The sequence below is a fragment of the Triplophysa dalaica genome, chromosome 15 (genome assembly GCF_015846415.1).
Source record: "Triplophysa dalaica isolate WHDGS20190420 chromosome 15, ASM1584641v1, whole genome shotgun sequence".
Lineage (NCBI taxonomy): Eukaryota > Metazoa > Chordata > Actinopteri > Cypriniformes > Nemacheilidae > Triplophysa > Triplophysa dalaica.
The window spans coordinates 15,832,064-15,847,483 of NC_079556.1; the positions used below are offsets into that span (position 1 = coordinate 15,832,064).

The 15,420-nt window shown below is 37.3% G+C and overlaps 1 protein-coding gene across 1 annotated transcript; it reads right to left on the reverse strand.

Annotated features, from left to right (window-relative positions):
* Positions 1–7,171: 7,171 nt before the first annotated feature.
* On the reverse strand, positions 7,172–12,390 carry pcare1 (photoreceptor cilium actin regulator 1). The gene is given in 2 exon segments (XM_056767701.1): positions 7,172–7,313; positions 9,167–12,390. Coding segments are annotated over 2 exon segments (3,366 nt in total).
* Between the last annotated feature and the right edge of the window lie 3,030 nt (positions 12,391–15,420).

The window sequence follows — 15,420 nt, forward strand, 5'->3', positions numbered from 1 at the left end:
TAAATAACTACACGAAAATTGTCGAAAAAAGAAAACTTGCTAGTCGGGAAATTATCGTGCTAACAGAAACTCAGGGCATCAACTTGATGGCCAACATGACCGTATCAATAACCACAATTATAAAAAACTTATAATACACCAAAGTGTATCTAAGATATAAATAATACGATTAAAAAATACTAAAGTCATTTTACATCTTACCTTCTCTGGCCTCAAGAATCCAACGCCGGGCCTCAGCTTCAGTTTTCGCGCCCTCTCACTTCACTGAGCAGACTCCGTTTACTAATTGCGCAGCAGGCAGCACATCCGCCAACTAAAAATAGTCCTTAAGCCCAAAGCGTCAGGTTTTTAAGTGTCGTAAAGAAAAGACTAAAAGGCTTATTTTAAATACACTATGAGTGAAGCGTTTTCATGACGTGTCCCAAGAAAGTTTACACGTTCCCTCTCATTTGTCCCTCTCACTGGTTACTGAGGGATACACGCCGATTTAACCCACAAAGTTCACCTCAGGCATATTCACATTTTACGCTATTTAGTTGTTTTTTCCCCACACATATTTCTGCCAAAAGCCGTAATATTTTGTCAACCACCGCAAACGGAAGGCGGAGTGTTATCAGCACGAGGGAATCTTCAGAACTTGTTTAACGTGACGTGCATGCTCTCTTTAACGTTCGCATGAACAACCCAGCACTGTTGGGTTACAGTCGCATACCCAAATTTGGGTCAAATCAACCAGTTTTCGTACCCAGCGGTCTTAACCCAGCGTATGGGTTAAAAAAAACAGCAGTTTTTAGAGTATAGGTAAGGTCATGTGTTACCAAGATCGGAACCAGATCATGAGGATGCATCAGACGGAATCACCCTGCTGGGGGGTCACTTCGTCTGGAGCACTACGTCCGGCTAGAGTTATGCGCTAGATAACTCGGCTGATACCCAGCCTAAGGAGGCAGGGCTGCTCTGCCCAGCCTGCCAGCAGGGTGGTCTTACAGTGTTCCTCATGCACTTCCGGGAAGTGGAGCCGCGCTCAGACCCGACGCACCACGTATCCAGCATTGGGACGGTGCGGTGCACTGCAGGGGCTGCTGGGGAGCAGACGTCGCTCGGGATCTCAATGGCCGAGTGCGGCGTGGGAGGATATGCTTAATAACCTCTGTCTTTTTCTTTACTGTCGAAAACTGATGGGAAAAGTGGCGGCCCGGAAAAGCATTGCTGACATTTCGACGTCAGCTTCTTCCTGGGCTCGACCCCTCTAGGGAAGGAACTCCGAGGAATCGTTGTGGTCGGATGACAGTAAGTCACCCTCCAATGCTGCAAGGGATATATCATCACCGTCATCAACACGGTTTCCGAATACTTGGCTGAGGAACAAGACGGGGTCGATGAGTGTGTTGCACCCACGATAACAGCGGGACATGCCACGCTGGAGAAATTAGCTCTTTTAGAGAATCAAATACCTCTGAAACTGCCCAGACGCCCAGGGGAAGTTGCCACAGGAAGGGACAGTACATGCACCACATCATAAGATTCCAGCAGATTCTAGAAGATCAGCGTAGATCAGCTTTGAGATCATAAGATCGAAGGCTCCGAAGAACAAAAGGTGAATGAATGCAGCACGCTGTCTCCCTTTTATACCCGAATAACACGTCAATTCTCACGTCAAACCCCATCTGTCGGTTCGACACAACGTCGAGAGACCGACAGATAGAGACCTGATGTTTTGTTAGGCTATTGGACTTCTGAATATCAAATACTGCCGTAAATTCATGTTCTGTTCTTGTATCTGCTTAAATTTTAACCTTCTTCCAATGCTAAACGGTATGTGTTTGTACGTACAATTAGTATGCGTCTAGTCTAGGTAATAATGTCCTGTTTTATTTCACACATGACATTGTTTGTAGTTCATGCTCATAATTGGGAGTCCCTAAAAACATGCAGATTCCTGCTACCTGCTCGTAATGCTAAATAATTTCCCCAAATCATGAATCATGAGTCTGTATGGCTTGACACAAGAGGCCGGGTTCTACTCTCGTTTTGGTATTCAATCAAATTGATTTAAGACTTAAAATGTATTTTTATTCATAACGTTTAGGGTAAGCCTTACCCGGTAAGATTAGGGGTGTAGGGCTTTAATATCTCAATAAGTTGCCATCATAATAATAATTTGAATAACACACTGTAATTGTTGCATAATTTTTAATGCACAACAAACCTGAGGTGCAAATAGTTACTTTATCTGCCACAATGTATAAGTATGAATAGCATCTTACTACTATTTCTACTTAATCCAAAGAAAATACAGCCATTTTTGGTTAGAGTAAAAAGCATTGCTGCCTTAGCCGGGCTATTTGTAACGGTACTCTATGTAAATAACTTTCTGTAAATGTAGGACAGTTATTTCTATATTTGAAATAGGTCTACAGCAGTGGTTCTCAACTCTGGCCCGCGAGATCCATTTTCCTGTCGAGTTTAGCCCCAACTCTGATATAAAACACCTGAAACAAGCTAATCAGCATATTTTATCTATTTAAAAGTATTGTTAGGAAACGGGTCAAGGTAATCAAGAGTACATGACATTTAAATACCTTAAAAACACAGGAACAATAGATAGAATATAGGAATTAGTATTATTATTATTTTTTTGTATTTCTTTCTTCCAAAACTATGTAATTTCCACACTCCAGATCAATAGGTGGCGGTAATGCACCTTTTCTTGGGTTTGCCAAGCCGCCATAAAAACACTAGAAGAAGAAGAATCAGCGTATTTAGGAATAGATGCGTTCAATTTAATGCAACGCTGCGCAAATCTATCAGCGTATGAGATTTAAGTACCGCGAAAGCAACTCAACTGCGGATTTCTCGGTACGCATTTGAATCGCTCTCGTGGTATTTTAATGCGATATGCCATACTATCTGCGAAGCCCAACATTACATCAAACGCGTCTGTTCCTGAAGTCACTGATTAGCAAGGTCAATCAAGTACTGGGTATGTAATATGCAACGACTGTGAGGCATTGTATGTATATGAAAGCCATAAGACTGGTACCTCTAATATGGTACATCCAGTGGTGTAGTCTACGTGATACGCAGGTATACGCCGTATACCCACTAGAAAAGATCAAGAATTTCCGTATACCAACTTAAAAAAGCGCAAGGTTTCGTAACCACATCGTTTGTGTCAGAAAAGTGCGACGCACTGACTTTTGGTGCAACCAGGAGATATGAAATCAATGTTTATAATTGTTTTAGATGATAAGAGATGAGAACTCCTTACAGGCCTTGTGAGAGTCAAGCTAGAGACAGTGCAAGCAATCTATAGGTGCAACAGGTGCTTGATAAAACTGCACAAATGTTCATTGTTAATTATTATAGTTAACTATCAATGTCAATAATAGATGCAACTCTCACACTTCAAGTGTGTGAAAAATCTAGTTATTGGGAACGAATATCAGAGTTTGATTTTAACCATTTTTTTCAATATGATTTACTGTAAGTCTCTGACTTGTCCTTAGTCAAACTAAATCAAAATCTAAAGTTTATACATTCACAAGATATTCTTTACATTATGTAGTTGCCCTTCTTAACAAAAACAATAGAACCCAGCCCAAAACACAAGAGATGCAGATGGGAATCAATAGAAAAGGCATAAAATAAAAAATTATAAAGAAATGTGTTTCATAATGGTATTTAAATTGAAACCACTAGAATGTATTTAATACTATTTTTAGCAGGATGGGTTTATGTAGAAATACTTAATAGCTTTTCCTGTGGATCACTAATGTGCATTGAAAATTGCCAGCTGATAAAACCTGTACTTTAGTGACTGTATACATAAATAAAACTCTTAACTGACTGATTTAAAACCAGCAAGTCCCACAGCTGTCATTGGCTATTGAAATCTTGCTTGCAATAAATCTTTCTTGATTACATATAGAGGCATACTCTATCCTTGCATTCGTGAGTGTGGTGGTGCTCATGGGTTGTCGACCTGGAACGGATGAGTAGGCTAGGGGGAATCAGAGTATACTCACTACAAAAAACTAGACTACACCACTGGGTACATCATGTCTGTGCTAAATCGAAATATTAGATTTAAGTATTTATAGACAAAGACAATGCTAGAAAATTTACTGAGTAATTTAAATGACGATCGAGTCCGGGTCGGGTGTGGATATCTATATCAGAGAAAATTATACCTGCTGGTGGATAATTTATTTGAAACAGCGGATGTGGGTGACATTTTAATTGGCTTATCCGCGCATCTCTATCGGGCAGTAGCCTATGTTGTAGAGGAAATGATTCCCTTAAACACGGTTGACTCGCTCTCGTTTCGTGCGTTTTACACTTGTTTTGTAAAATCTCTCCTTGCTGCTCTAATGCTGTGAACAACAGTTTCAATGTTCATAAAACATGTTAAAAAAAATTAATAGTTACATTTATAAATAATGTAGATTATAAATAGTATGTTTTGCCATTATTAAAGTGTTACAGTTAAATATGTCATGTCAAGAAAGACTGTCTTTATTTTTTTTATATATAAAACAAGTATTTAAGTTAAGTGAAATAAAAAAAACAGTCTTTATATTATTTTTAATAAAAACATTTTTTTTTTCAGGAAATACTCTTTAATTTCAATTTAAAATGTCAGGAGATACATTGTTGACATTACTGTTAAAAATACACTTCCAATAAAGTGAGTGTTGGCAAAACCGATTGTCATTTTTATGTTGAGGCTGCGGGAGTGTTGGTGGCAGCTGCTGAATGTAACTGATAAAGTAACGTGTAATCTAATTTAGTTACTTTTAAAATCCAGTAATCTGTACAGTAACTAAATAACTTTTTAGAGGTATATTCAGTAATCAGTAATCAGATTACTTTTTCAAAGTAGCTGTGGCAACACTGGGGGCGACAGCACAGAAATCAAATCGTAACGTTAAACATTCTACCTGTAGATCAGAGGTTCTCAACTCTGGCCCGCGAGATCCACTTTTCTGTCGATTTTAGCCCCAACTCTGGTAAAACACCTGAAGAGGTTATATTTGACCAACAAATTGTAGTAGAACATAATTATGTTATTAAAAACTTGATATAAGAACTGTCATATGTGAAATTTTTGCTAAAAGTTTTACTTCAGTGTTCATTATTATTTAATTCGATTAACTTATGAATTAATTAAACAAGCCTTATTTTTGTCTTTAAGGATACAACAATGGAGAAAAACTGCCTTATGTGCTTGAAATTTGTGTTAAATGTTTCACTTGAGCGTTATTAACATATTTTAATTATCTGCACATTTATATCCTAAAAAAGAATGTGAAATAAGGCATACAGTATAAGGAGAACATTTTTTATGTTTAAGTCACATAACTAAATAGTTGAAACTTTCATAAACAACTTTACAATAAACTCTAGAAACATGACTTTTTTAAATCATTTCAAAACACACTTAATGCACTACCCACTTCTTAATTTGATTCAGAAACACCAACTAGTGTTTCTTTTGAAAATAAAACAACTATAATATTATTTTTAAATTATGTAACATACTTTCAAATCATTACCAAAGTACATAGCAGTAATTTGATGTTAGTCACATGGCTTCCTGGCTCACTAAAGTAGAGTGTTTTTTCAGTGAGTTCTGGTGTACAGCGTGTGTCAGTTGCTTGTTGTTTGTGTGAAGAAAATGGTCATGGCAGCAAAAGCAACTATTCTGTATGACAGAGAACCATATGACTATGGTGTTAGGTCTTTATGGTTTGTATTTTAATATTTTTTTGTATTGTATTGTCTGTGTACTAATTCTTTAGCCATCTTCAGTGAGTTTTTAAATCACGTCAACAGTGGTGCATCGCCTCACAAGAAGTGGAAAGGAAAATTTACCCAGTGTTCATTGCAGCGAATAAGTAAAATACCAAGCCAAAAGGGGTTGATGCATTGGCAAGTTCATTTGCTGTTAAATGCTTATGATATTTGCAGATAGATAATAATGATATACAATTATTATATTATATTAGATACAAAGCTTCAGTTATTACAATGCAACATCCATGACCTTGGTTCACATAGCAGTGATAACAAAATCAAGTAAACCAAATCACAATTATCTTCATAGTAACATTGCAACTTTGCTGACCTACAGAATTACTCATTCTCGCTTGGGGTTTCTTAAAGAACTATATATATTGTTTTTATTATAAAACTTAAACAAAATATAATTATCTTTAAAAAAAATACAATAAGTTTTGTGCATGTAATACTATTGGATGAGTTTCCTGCATATTTGATATTTTGCACGTTATTGGTCAAGTAGTAAGCTTTAAGTTAAAGATAAGTAAACAAGATGTTGGTTTAACCTGGCAACCTGAAATCCTTAGAACAATGCATGTTTAGCAGGTTTTTTAAAGAGTAAGTAGCATTTGATTTTTAAGGTCCTGCTTTGGTTTATGCAGTGTACAACAACAAGTTTATGTACATAGGTGTAAAAAATACTACTATACTAATAGTCATTAAACATATCCTGCAGGCAACGTGCCAAGATTATTGAAGCAATCTTCAGGTGAAATGACGCACGCACAGTAAAACCCTGGGGTTATACTCCTTTGGTGTCATTTGAAAATGAATTGTAACCATTGTTTCCTCAGAAGATTTTCCTTTGGTGGTTTAAATAAGATGCACTTAGTTTCACAACGTAGAACACAGGTTCTAGACGGCACACGCATCACGAAGGAACGACAGTGTTTTGCGGTAGGAGAGTGAAGTTTTCGCGGCAGTCGCAGCTCAACGTAGCAGAAACCATGTCAAGTGACGTAGATATGCGGCGGTAATAGTTCATGTCTCGTTTGCGTGATTTAGAGTTGAAGCCCTTTTTTATAAGCCAATAACTTCATCAATTCATCTTCAGGCTTACAACTTGGCAGACTGCTTACTTTCAAACACGGCACACTGGATGAAATGTAATTTTCATGATCTAATGCTACTTACTCTTTAAGTTTTTTTGTTAGAATAAAAAAGTCCAAAAATAATTTTTTACAAGTTAAAGAAAATGTAAACTACTTGGACCCTATGAATTGGCAAATAAGTAATATTTACAAATTAGACCATATGAATTGGCATTCAGAAAACTATGGGTCCAAACTTCCCTCGAAACTGAAAACAAAGTCCCAGCAGGATTTGCTCATCCAGTCCCCTTTCTTCTTTCTTTTTTTCATTCCCGCTGTAAACCCTGACCCACAATGCACAGGTCAGGGTGTGAGGCGGACCGAACTGTGCCTCTGAGTTCTGTTTGCTCATTTTCCCTGGTAGAACCATCTCCCAACCTGTTTCAACAAAATAGAATAAGACTGTTAGCAGACTAAAGGATTAGAAAAGTGGATTAAAGCTGGTTAGGACTATTCATAAATTACTCGTTGAGACATTACGTTTTGCCACATTGTCATTGTTAAACTTCAGGTTCCTTTCGAACACTAAGTTTCTTTCTGTGTTTTGGATTACCCTTAAAATCAAATCAGGAATAGGTAGGATGTTGTGAGAGAATTCTTCTGCAGATCTGGGAGCACAACAACTAGACACAGAGGCATCCAGCATTGAACTCATTCATTTTAGAAACTACAAGTCTTTGTATAGGTACCAAAAGACATCTGGATTGTTTCATATGTCCAGTAGCTTAGAAGGAATACCCTCTTATAGACAGAAAGAAACCCTTCCTCCAACTATTTAGCCGTCTATTTAGTGAGCTTAACAACTTTACAATTCATTATTTTGATGGGCTTGTATTAATTTATGCGGAAATTAAATCTAACAGTCATGTTTTGTATTCAATACAATGTAAATGGAAAATAATACCTTTACATTTTATGACACTATACATTAAAAGTGTGCTTTATTCATTAAATTATCTAGTAGTAATTTACTTCATTAATCTCCTTAGTAACACTTTAGGGTTGTATTTGCTAACAATAAGTTAAGGCATAAACTAAGCTAACATGATCTAACAATGAACAATATATATACAGTTTTGCATATCGGTATGTACTGTGTAATGACTTACCAATTATGTAAAGCTGAGTCTTTAATATAGATGGGTTTTTTGGAGTTTCAAACTAAATTTAAGCACTTGGGTGTAACGTTTGATGTTCATTTAACATTTGACCCCCCACGTACAGAACAATGTTAAAACGAAATTCTTTCATCTAAGAAATATTGCAAGACTGTGCCCAATACTGTCTTTTATTGTGGCAGAAAAAAAACGATCAACACACTAATTTTTCTTTTTTACATTTTGTTACTTTTTTTAGTCGAATGGAATGCAAAAACTTTGAAGATTGTTATCGCAAAATTAGAATGATTAGAATACATGTGGAACTTGTTTTTTTTACATCTAAATAAACATGTGTCCCTACATACATGAAAGCTTTAACCTTAATCTTACTGTGTGTTGCTCCAGCTTACAAGGTAGTTTCCAAAAGCTGCTATTATTTTGGTGCAAAATAACACATACACAGCATTCATTTGTGATGTTCTTCCCGGGATTTCTTATTGATTTAAAAAAAAACTAAATAAAGGGGTTTCCTTACACAAACGAAAGTTCATTAACATTTTTCTATTTCATTTGAAAATCTAAAACGAAGGGTGACACTTCAAGCATTAATGATACTTAGTAACTACTTTTACCAGAAAGATGTTTTAAATAAAGTCTAAGTGTGAGAATCTTAAATGCTCTATCTATTGGGCATCAGAATCCAAAGTGTTCATGGATCAGAAATTAAAAATGCACTGCGGCCTTTTTCAGTAAATGTATGGGTCCAGCTCATAGGAATTTCGAAGCGTTTTCAGAACATTTGTGCATTTGGTCAAGTTATTCGGTTATTAGCCTTATTTTTATTTTGTCATATAGTAATATACATTATGATTGTGTATTTATACATACTTTGCCATGCAAGATCATACCAAATTTAATATCTGATGATAATGACTATCTATAAATGAAGAGTTTATTTGCAAACGTGTTTTTACTGTGTTTATTGCCTTTCGTTGTTTTAGCTGTAGGTTTTTGTTATTATTACCTAATCAAAACAACCCATTTGGAGTTTGATTGATAAATAATTGGAATGCACAATAAAAACATGATTTATGAACATTTCTAAAAATAGAAATTTGCAAATAAACTCACCCGTGGGTGCTAATTGCTGGTTCACTTCCACAAGTTTCTGCCACAGAAAGAGTTGGCATCCTGGGCGGCAGGCTCAAACTTGGTCTCCTGTCTGACTGGCTGCGTTGGATGAATGGTTGGGCTCCTCGTGCAGACACTGGTAACCGACCATGCTCCCCCCAAGGACGAGGTAGAACACTGCTACCAGAGGAGGCCCATGCCTGTGGGGCCTTTGGTGGGGGAACAGGCTTAGCCACAAATAATGATGATGAAGCTGGACAAAACACTGATCGAGCATTGCTAAATACTCTCGAAGTAGAGTCCTCACAACTGTTTTCTCGAGACAATCGCTGCACTTTTGGAGAAGCAGGAGGTGAGGGTGCCTTAAAAGGGTAAGCAACACCAGATATTACGCTGGATTTGAGGTCGTGCTGCATGGCAGAACTGACTGGTAATATCCGTTGTCCAGTAGAAGGAGGGGTTGGGAGTTTTCGAACAACAGAAGGACTTGATAAAGTTGTATAAGTGGGTTGGCTTTTAAATACCAGAGGACTCGGGAGCCTCCGATGTAACAAAGGTGTCGATGGTAGGAAACGTGTTCTGGATGAAGGTGGAGTGGAAGTAGTTTGGTCCCTACATACATTATTTTGCAGTGTTTCATTGGTATTGTTCTTCTCTTGTGTTACTTCTACTCCACCTTGGCAGAAGGAAACGTTTATTTGTCCCTGCTCAGCCATAAGTTGCTTTGTAGGTGAGTCAGAGGAATGGATGAAGTGAACATTTCTTGCTTGTTTGTCGATAGCCTCCTCACTTTCAGCATCTTTTTCGTGGCTGGAATCATTATGGCCAACCTTTCCAACTCCTCTTGTATCTTTGTGTGTGGTACGAACTGGTGACATGCTAAGAGAGCCCTCACGAAAGTTTTTCTTACTGGGTAGAACTGTTACAGACTGAAGAGATGCCCGTAGTCTCTGAGTCATTGCTGTCCTTTTTGGTATGGTGGATCGGCCTCTGCTTGCTGAGTTTTCTTCCGTGTCTTTTGTCTGTACATTTTCAAAAGAATTGTCCATAAGAACCTCAAGTGGAGGGGGTGGTAGACTGTCAATATCAAGATCCTCTGTCATTTCAGAGCATTGTGACTCCCCCTGACCACAGAGTGTATTATTTACATTGAATGCTAATGTGCCAGAGGTACTTAAACCTGGAATGATGGGAACACCAAACTTTTTAACACCTTTAAGAGTTCCAAGCACTTTGGTACTCTCTGGCATCTGTCTACTTCCCTCCATCCCTTGACTAAAAGTGTCTATCAGTTTCTTAACAGAATTACTACCCTGGTAAATCCCTGAAGATTGCTGTGGTGATGGTGGAGGGCTTGGCATAGGTCTTACCTTAACAGGACCTGTTTCACCTTTTTTGTCAGTGTCTTTTACCTTTTCTTTCATCTTTTTTTCCTCCATCACTTTCTGCTCTCCTAATTTTGTTTTACCTGCCTTTCTTTGATTACTTGGAGAAAAAAATGTTTTATTAAAAGAACCGTGCTTACCAGCACCCTCTGATGAAATACCATGTGTTTGCTGTTGCTGCTGCTGGATTTGCTTCGATACTACTCGCTTTGTTTTTCCTTCACCCTTGTTCATCCTTTCCAGTCTTTGGTTTAGTTCCTTTTGAGTTTTCTCAAGCTCAATAAATCTAGGATCTTCAGCTTTACATCGAAGTGAATCTGCTGATCTTGACCGGCACTGTTTAGTTACTGTGGTCTTTTTCATTGGTGTTCTGTTGGCAGCTGTTTGGGGTCTTTTGGAGCTTTTGTCACCCGTCTCATTCCACTGGTCACTACTGCTCTTCAGGATATCTATCTGTTTTGGCTTTACTCCTGAATCTTCACATGGCAAAAACTGAATTTGTCTACTGATGGCATCTTTCAATTTCAATGTCATTTCAACATTTTGTGGATTCTCTATGCGCTTTGCTGGCAAGCGACGTGGTTTTAATTGAGTCATTTTATTTACATTGTTCACATTCTCCCGTCCACAGCTTTCACCTTCATCCAAGGATGCAGAGCCAAGTAGTAATTCTGTATCATTCTGTTCTTTTTCTGTAATAGTGCAGGTTGAGTCTATGGAGTTTAGAGAACTGCTGTTGCTCACTGTTCTGAGAAGTCTGCCTCTGCTACCTTTTGTTACTGTTGTGTAACAACTTTCTCTGTGCTGACATTGTCTGTCTGAACCTGCTAGTGATTCACTTTCTGCCCCAATACCACTGTCTTCACTAAAAAGTGTTGAGTCCTCTGGAGCAGTTCTTCTCTGCGAGGCAGACTCAATTCGAGAAAGCAACTGCATTAATCTAGACTCAAATGTACGCTTTGTTTTGAGCTTCTCTTCTAAAATTTCACAAATCGAAGAAAAATAATCCACTGCCTCTTCAAGTGCAGTCTCACCAATTTCGCACACTGATCGACCCACTACCCGCATCCTTTGAACAGTGTATTGGAGGAGTTGTTGAAGCAGGTCTGGTGGGACCTCGCTGAAGGTGGGAGATGTCACAATGTTTGTTGCCTTGGATGAGGAGAAACAGATTTTTTGGCAGGGCCAAGCCAAATGGTCACTGTGTTTTTGAAACATTTTCTCTCCTTCTTCCACTATTTCCCCAAGCCCTTTATTGACCTCTTCATACCGTAGGACCAGGAATGTCACCATAGGTTGTAAGGAGATTTGGGTCTGGGTTGCATGATCAAGTAACCCTAACAGGTCTTCATATTTAGTAATACTAGGGTTAAGGTATCCGTACGCAGCGTGATGAGCTTTCACAAGTGGCTCTGGAAAATCTATTTTTTCTTCAACAAAACACCTTTCCTTTTCTTTCTTCTTTTTCTGTTTTACATCTTTAAAGCCTTTTTTAGATTTTTTCAATCCCTTTTTCTCAGAAGCCTCTTGTTTTACTATTTGTTTGTCTTTCGGTTGAGATAAAATGTTGACGTTAATACCTTTTGTGCCTAGTTTGATAGAGGCACACCCAGCATTTTCTGACTCTGTTGAAGGATATTTTCTTACTATTATTGTGGAATTTGTGTTTTTCTGACCTGTTGCATTATCTGTGTCCCCTCCACCATATATTTCACTCCCTCCATGATCAGACTGTGATTCTCCGGGGCTTTCCTGTGTTTCTGGAAGTAGAGTTTTTCCCCATCGGAATGGATCCTGTGCTGTATGGATAGTTTTCCCTCGTGATGGAGTGCAGCCCATTTCAAAGCAATTGTGTTTCAGCAGTCTTTAGACCATAAATACATAGTCCAGTTCAAGCAAAAAAGAAAAATTCTCCATCTGATACCACAATAGTTCAGATCCTTTAGCTGTGAATGTCATTTTTGGATGGCTTTAACTACCAAGAACACTGTTGTATTTGACTGTCTCCATGTATCCTGCTGAATCACTGTCTTTTAAGAAATAAAAAATTATGTTGTAATGTACCAAAGGAGTCATATATATTTATCTTTCAGTTAAAATCCAACCAAAGAAATAATATTCCATGTTCTTCCAAAGTATTGTCATTCAGTTTGTTTGATATAGTAATGTCCCTCTGTACCGTCTGGAGGACGAGCAGCTGAAGAGATTAGAAAGGATTTGAGTGTAATCTTCAGCATTCACACATGTCCCCTTACAGCAAACAAAACTTACTTGGTTACAAGACCTTAAGCTCTTTAAGGTAATCACTGTTTTCAGGGGGCTTTTTATAACTCAAGCCCTCCCTATTTGGCTATACAGAGAACCTCCAAATAATAAACTAAATGTTGAGTGAACCATTATGTACTCTTGAAAAAAAAATTGTTTGGGCATAAATTTTACAATCTTAAAACAACATAGAAAAACAGAAATAGTTGTTTGAAATAGAACACACTGTAATAAAACTTGTACTCTGACTCTTGTGTACATAGCTGTTGTATTAGCACAGTGACACATGAAGTGGTATTGGCATGAGCTACCCCTGACTGAGTTCTGACGTCAGTGAAGTGAAGAGAATGCTGAAACAGAAACTTGTTTCTGCAGAAGAGAGCACAGCTATTAACAGGATGAAAAGCTCATGGATATGTACCCCAAAAATATTCTGAACCTATGTAGTTTAAAATTTATTTTGGTTTAATTTAGTGTATTTTGATGGGTGTAAATGTTTCATTATTTTTTTCCATGATGATGCCGATATAGGAGAATACAATATGCAGGGCTCTAGACTAACTTTTTGCACTGGTTGTAATGGTGCGACTAACTTTTTTTCTTAGGTGCACCCAAATTTTCGACCGCATCGCAATTGACGCATTTAACTGGTTTTACCAGTTCACTTTTTTTTATGCAAAATTTACTTGTAAATGTTTACTAACAATCTTCTTTATTTGAAGCACAAATCTTCAAGAAAGGTAACTTACTGAAAAAGTGTTGATGCTTAAAGTGCTTCACTGAACTGAAATTTAAATTTAAAAGATCTCAAGATAAATGGACCAGGGCTTGACATAACCTTGACATAAGGTTGATGCATCCGTGTCAGAGCATTGCTTATGATTTTCGGATGGATCAGGCCTTAACTTAACATTATTCACGAAAAAGTTGTCAATTGTTCTTTTCATTTTCTCTCATTATCCACTGCTAAATCCACTCTTAACAGACGGCCCTAGGTTACTCGCCTCTCTCTGTCTGACTGCAGCACAAGCATTTTCAAAGTACACACCAGAGGTTGCAATAGACTTTTTTTATTATCCATTATCTATTATTACCCGTCACTATGGTGCAAGGTTGCATAAGGTGGTAATTAGTACGTTCCTGACGTCATCACGCTGTACTTGCGTCTCGGAACTTGTTGTATTTTAATACAACCGAATGCCCAATAAAGCCGTTGTTATTTATATTCATTTATTTATTTAATCTTTTAATGTTTATGTTCATATGTGATTAGATCTGGGAAAACCCAACACATGGTGCAAATTTATATAGGCTGTTACAGTTTTTGATACCATATTCAAGACCTTTCCAAATCGGTTTTTATTTTGGTCATACCTTGTCGATATAACAAAAGTTATGACAGATGTCAGCTGAAGCGCTATGATTTTCAGGAACGGAATTTGAAGAAAAACGTGTTTAAAGTTAAGTGATGAAAATAAAAGTCCAATATCACAAGTAAAAGTCACTTTACAGTGGTAAGATACTTACTCTAATAACAATTTAATAAAAAAAAACATTTCCTAGAGTTTAATTCTATAAAAATACTGTACAAAACGGTTTGAATAAAACGAAAGTAAGGAAAATGGTGCAGGGCACAAATAACGAGAGCTCTGCCATTATCACTAGACAAGGAAACTAACAAACATTACGGACAAAAACTTATAAGCAGTGAAGCACGTTTAGCGTTGTTTATCATGTGCATAGTGTCTGGACTTTTGATCATCCCTTGTATGTTTTGCGATCGCGGTCCAGCTCGCATGAGCAGCGGACCAGGGATAACTCCCGGTGCTGCAGACTAGGGGCTCTGTCATCTCATGAAAACATTGTATAATTTTTATCACAGTAACATATTACGTTTTGCTGTAACGTAGTAGTGTAAAGCTTTACTAATCAATTTTCAGTAAAATTTCAGGAACTGAAAATTCTTTGGTATAATTGCTAACATAGCAGAAAAGATCATAATTCAACTCAACTCAACTTTATTTATATAGCGCCTTTTACAATTTTCATTGTTACAAAGCAGCTGTACATGAGACACATTGAATACAAGAAAAACAACTAAAGGCATATACCTGTAAAAACAAGAAAAAGGTGGAAACAACAAAAGACAGACATACAAATGCTCCACACACACAATATGCATACATACTTACACACATTGACATAGACGCACACGTGCAAACACACTCACACACACGCAAAGTGAAAGCACACATAGGAGAGAGAACCACAGGTCAAATATTAAACAGACTATAAATTCTTATATGCAATTTTTATTATGTCTAATATAATATAATGGTAGTCAAAGGTGACCCAGACGTTTTTGCTTTCCTAAATCCCCCAAAATAACTTTTGAGTTCAACAGAACAAAAAATATATACAATACCTAGGAAACCATTCAGATAAGTAAATATAGCAAAACGTCTTTTGGCTGTTCTTAACTTCATTTGACACCAGAATTTTTATTTTATTTTTTTTATTCCCTTTGGGCGGGTTTTGAGTGGTCATTGGGCTGCTTTCAGGAAGCTAGTTCGCAATATCCCTGTGACCAGCAGTTTACATGAT